This window comes from Nestor notabilis, unplaced genomic scaffold (genome assembly GCF_000696875.1).
Source record: "Nestor notabilis isolate BGI_N333 unplaced genomic scaffold, ASM69687v1 scaffold11309, whole genome shotgun sequence".
NCBI lineage: Eukaryota > Metazoa > Chordata > Aves > Psittaciformes > Psittacidae > Nestor > Nestor notabilis.
In genome coordinates this window covers 7,547-12,550 of record NW_009945181.1, presented here as the reverse complement: position 1 = coordinate 12,550, position 5,004 = coordinate 7,547, and the positions used below count along the sequence as shown (strand labels likewise).

At 41.9% G+C, this 5,004-nt stretch overlaps 1 protein-coding gene across 1 annotated transcript; it reads right to left on the bottom strand.

Annotated features, from left to right (window-relative positions):
* Window positions 1–267: 267 nt before the first annotated feature.
* On the bottom strand, window positions 268–3,290 carry BAALC (brain and acute leukemia, cytoplasmic; the record flags this gene model as incomplete). Its single annotated transcript, XM_010022759.1, has 2 exons — window positions 268–372; window positions 3,121–3,290. Coding segments are annotated over 2 exons (275 nt in total), but the record flags the coding sequence as incomplete, so codon positions are not given.
* Between the last annotated feature and the right edge of the window lie 1,714 nt (window positions 3,291–5,004).

Here is a 5,004-nt window from a genome sequence, read left to right as displayed (position 1 = left end):
AGGAAATAGCACAAGACTTAGTAAAACCTAATGGCACAAATTTTGTCACATGTCTGCGCAGTGCCACTGCTTTAGGCAAATGACATCCGAACATCGTACAGTGTCTGCAGCTGGCTTCTACAAGACATGCTTCTGAAGGTGCTCGGCAGCAGCAGCCTGCTTCATTCCAACCTGGAACATCTGGAGATCTTCATATCTTCAGTGACTGATGACATTTAAATTGCAGTGAAGCATTGTTAGGTTCATCCTCACTTGCACTTTCCCCCGTTAATTAGCACAATTCTTTGTTTTCCTTCTGTCGTTTTGTCTGATGGTTTTTGTAGCATTAATGGCGACTTCCTTTGTGGACATTTTCTGTGTGTCCCATTTACTCTGAAAGTTTTAGAGAGTACAGTGAGTTCCACACTGACAGCACGAAGAGTCATTGACGATTACCTCCTAATTTATGACAATAGTTCTACTTAATCAACAGAATGCCTCCAGCATTCTTTACACAGTGCTGTGATGCGGAGCAACTTTCTCATTCAGCATGGACGCAAGCTTTTATAACTGCTATAAAGGCTGTGGACGTCAGTAGGCTTTGGATCAACCCTCTTGGTTATAATCATCATCTCTGCACATGTGTATTCTAAAAGCAAATAAATCTGGTTTCAGTCCAGAAGTGGAAATTAGAGGTTCCTTTTGATGTCATTAGGAGTTGAGTGTGACTAGCCTGAGAAAGAATTTTCTCTACTTTATATTTCTTAACTGAAAAGATTGTTTCAAAATAGCACTTAGCTCTGCCTGCAAGACCCAAGTAGAATACATGCCTTTCAGAGCTTCATCAGATTATTTCCAAATATTCAAAAAAGTCATTCTGTCTGAGGCATGCCATTACACCCCTAATTTAAATTTATCCTTCTTCATCTCCTGATCTGTCTGCTGGTTGCCATAAGCAGCATACTATACTGCAAAGGACACTCAGAACCAGGCTGATGGAGACAGAGTTAAGTTAGGTGGGTTTGATTATCGCATTTCCAGTGTCTCATGTAACAAGTTGTGAGTGTAAAGAACGCCAGGTAAACTAGGCATCATTTACATGGTAACAATGCCAAGTGCAATAACGTCCGGTGAACTTCCACTGACATGAGTGGAAGGTACATATTTACCTGAGAGCAAAACTTGGTGTTTTTTTGCGGCTGTGTATTACATCAGACTTCTGCAGCCTGAATATACCTGCTCCTTTTCTATCTGCTCCCCCAGTGCTCCTGTCCACACAAGGGCTCTCCAAAGACTACACGTCATGAAAATCAGATCAGGTTATTGTCAGTCAGTGGCATAATCTGGATACCACCTTTGCTTTTGGGGGTGCCTGACCATTCTATTGCCTTCACTGGTATTAGGAATCTTTCAGCGGCAGCATCTTTTACTTCCAAGTTGTTTGGAAATTACCCTCACGAGAGGATACTAGTTTCCCAGATGCAGCATTTGTTAAACTATTTCTCTTTCAATACCACAGATTGTACCTTGTCACATAGCTGATGCTAGGGGTAAGGCAATTGGATGCTGTAGAGCTTGATGCCTGAGAAAATGAGAAACAGAGAGGTAAAGCAATTTCCTCCCTACTACCCCACAGGCTGATGGCAGAACCCAAGTCTCCTGAAAGCACCATGTGCTGCACCGCATTGTATTCTACAGCATGAAGAGATAAAAGAAAACCTGCCGTCAGAGTAAATGTTCAGATAAACAAAATAGGCGCATTCTGAGTCAGGGGGATAGTCACTCAACTCTGGGCACCTAAACTTCAGATGCCCAAACTGGAAACTTGCTCATCTTATGCTTCCCTAAACAGCCAGTGGAGAAAAAGGGATTCAGAATGGCAAACCAGAGCTGGAGCCTGACTTAGATACTACACTTCCACTGTAGGAAAATACATTTCTTTTTTCACTATAAGAAACTTAGGCAGCTTAGCTTCCTTTCTTAGACATCTGCATCAGATGCATAGAATAGTGTAAATGCCCTACTTATCATCAGAAATTTTCTTTGCACTGGGTTGCGACAGTACTGATATATTACTGAATCTATCTTAGCTAGAAAAGGGCAGGATGATGCATTCAAAGCCATAGGTTCCCCTGTCAGGAACCCACACTTCATTGAAATGTCAGCAGGATCCATGTCACTGAGGAATATTTCTGTATTATAGCAATGCAGAAGATAATAGAGTGAATATATAAAATAGACATGTACCAACATGTTATTTGTTAGCAAATGTAAGGTGAAGTTAAACCCAAATTTCCTTTTTCATTTGCTCAGTCCTCCTGTGTCTAAATTTGCCTCTCTCAAGGATGTAATTCCCAAGAGGGGACAGCTTCTTGTGGGGTGGGTGTAGCTTCCACTGCATGCCATGCTGAGAGGTCTTCCCATCTGAGAAACCAAGGAAGCAGTAAACCGTCGTTTTTTGATTGCTTTAATCTACAGTAGCTTAGTACCTGCTAAACAAACAGGGCAGCAGGTGGAAACTTGACAGATAGGCAGGTAGGCACCTAGAATAGAAGAAGCTTGGGCTTTGGTCGAGCCCAAAGCCTTGGGTGTTCATACATTATTGTTACACTGGGTGATCCTTCTACAACGTATAGAACATAGAGATGTTCTATGATTCTGTGTGGGGGAGAAGGGAGGAGGACCTGATCCAAAGCCTGCTGAAGTTATGGAAAAGATTCCCACTGGCTTTTTCAGGCTTCACATCCAGCTCTAAATGAACCAGGCAGGGTTCATGCAGTGCACATAATTTAAGCAAAATAGCAATTAAGGAAAAACCTATTGTCTTTCACGTAATCTAAACAGTTTGCACAATACATGCCACAACTGGACCGAGCTGGAAAAATATGTGTGGGGTTTTTTACTGTGACAAATGTGTGTATTACTTCAACTGCTGAATAAAACATGAATTTTGTGGCCATTCAAGCATGAGGTGTTGTCAGAGACGGTAAGCTCATTCTCACTATGGTCATGGTGCAGCCATTTTTTCTTATCCCAAGGCAATAAATACAGTTTGGCTGCAGCAAGGAAGATTGTAACGAAAATCAGTTTGACCTGGTTGAAGCTGCTGATGAGTGTCAAAGAACATAATGATATTCTTACCTCTGCAGTCCTGAAGCCGTTCTGTCTCTGCGTTGTAGCTCCCGTGTTGTGGACCATAGGGTTCACACATTGAGAACCACAATTGTTCCTCTTCTCCGTGTTCAGTGTTCCAGCTGTGGCTGATGCTGTAGTTACACCTGTCTGCACTGATTTCCCATCCTCCAGAAGACCTAGTTGGGACACATGAAATCGTCCTATTAACACAAAGGAGCAGTTTGTAACTGGCTCTGGCTTCCCCCTATTTTGCCACCTTTTTGTGATAGCACAAGTCATAGAAGGTGTGCTATAGTACTGCAGTAAGAGCAGTCTACTTCTTTTGGTCAACTTTATCCTCACACTTTTCTTTCTTTGGTTTTTCTCCTGTAGTCCACTGTCCTGTGAAACAATGGCTCAGAAAACATGGACAACTGGATAATGCGTGAAGCTTTTTGGCTTCAGGAGCCTTTTGGTCACTTGCAGATCTCCTTTGGCTTCTCCACACACACAGCTGCTGACATGACCAGGGTTTAACTAGGGACCCAGAGAGGCTCCCCTTAAATCTGTTTCTATTCTGGGAAATGAAGAGGTTAGATGTGAGCATGACAGATGAAACTGATACATATGGACATATTACTCTATTCAGGGCCTGGACCATTTATTTTCATTAGAAGTTGAGGAAAGAAATTCAGGAATAAGATATTTCATACTGTTTCAACTATCAGTAATCAAATAAATGAGTAATTTGCTTTCTGCTCTAGCTGTGTGGATAGGACATGCATCGTACAATATGATATTGGCCAGCCTAAAACAATTTTCTCATCTTATTGCATTAACAAAAATCAGTTGTCGTTTATGGTGGGTGCAGAGCGCTAAACATCTGGTTGCAATGCTGGATCTGAAATTCAAAAACAAGGAGCAAGTGGGATGCGTGACTGTAGCTGTCATTTATTTTTTTTTTTATTTATTTTGGCAAAGCTCATTTATAACAAGCTTTATGTTCAAACAGAAAAAGAAGTCAGATTTACTAACTGGCAATGCAGGTATCAAAACAGGAAGAAGCAGCAAGAAGTCACAGATCTTAAATGAAAAATAAGTATGAGGAAAACCAGCAACAGCTCATTGCTACTTGAAGTGTGCATTGTGTCATCAAAACCTTCTGCCATGAATCATGACAACTGCCCTATTTTTTCACTAGTTCAAGCTATGAATGGTTGGACAAACTAATGGTCAACACTGTACTTTGCAGGGTCCTAAGAACTCTAGAGACAGTTTGCAGTCTTTAAAGACAATGATTAGGGGGCTCTGGGGTCCCCAACATAAGAAGCAAATGGACTGTAAGAGCAAGTCCAGAGGAGGGCCATGAAGATGATCAGAGGGCTGGGGCACCTCTATGAATACAGGCTGAGAGAGTTAAGGATGTTCAGCTTGTTCTCCCTAGTGAAGGCTCTAGGGAGACCTTACAGCCTAAAGGGCTATACCTATAAAAGGAAGCCTACAAGAAAGCTGCAGAGGGACTTCTTACAAAGGCAGATAGAAATAGGACAAGGGGCAATGGGTTCAAACTGAAAAAGAGTAGATTTAGATCAGATATTAGGAAGAAGTTCTTTAGTGTGAGGATGGTGAGGCACAGTAACATGTTGGCCAGAGAAGGTGTGGATGGTCCATCCCTGGCAGTGTTCAAGGCTGGGCTTTATGGGACTTTGAGCAACCTGATTTGGTGGAAGGTGTCCCTGCCCATGGCAGGGGGGTTGGAACTGTATGATCTTTAAGGTCCCTTCCAACCCAAAACAGTCTATGATTCTATGTGGGAATTCAAGAGTAGTATTAGTATATTAAGAAGGAAGCAAACTCCTGAATTATTTCCCATAAATCTGTAAGAAAAGCTGCTTTATCTGTAGAAAGCAA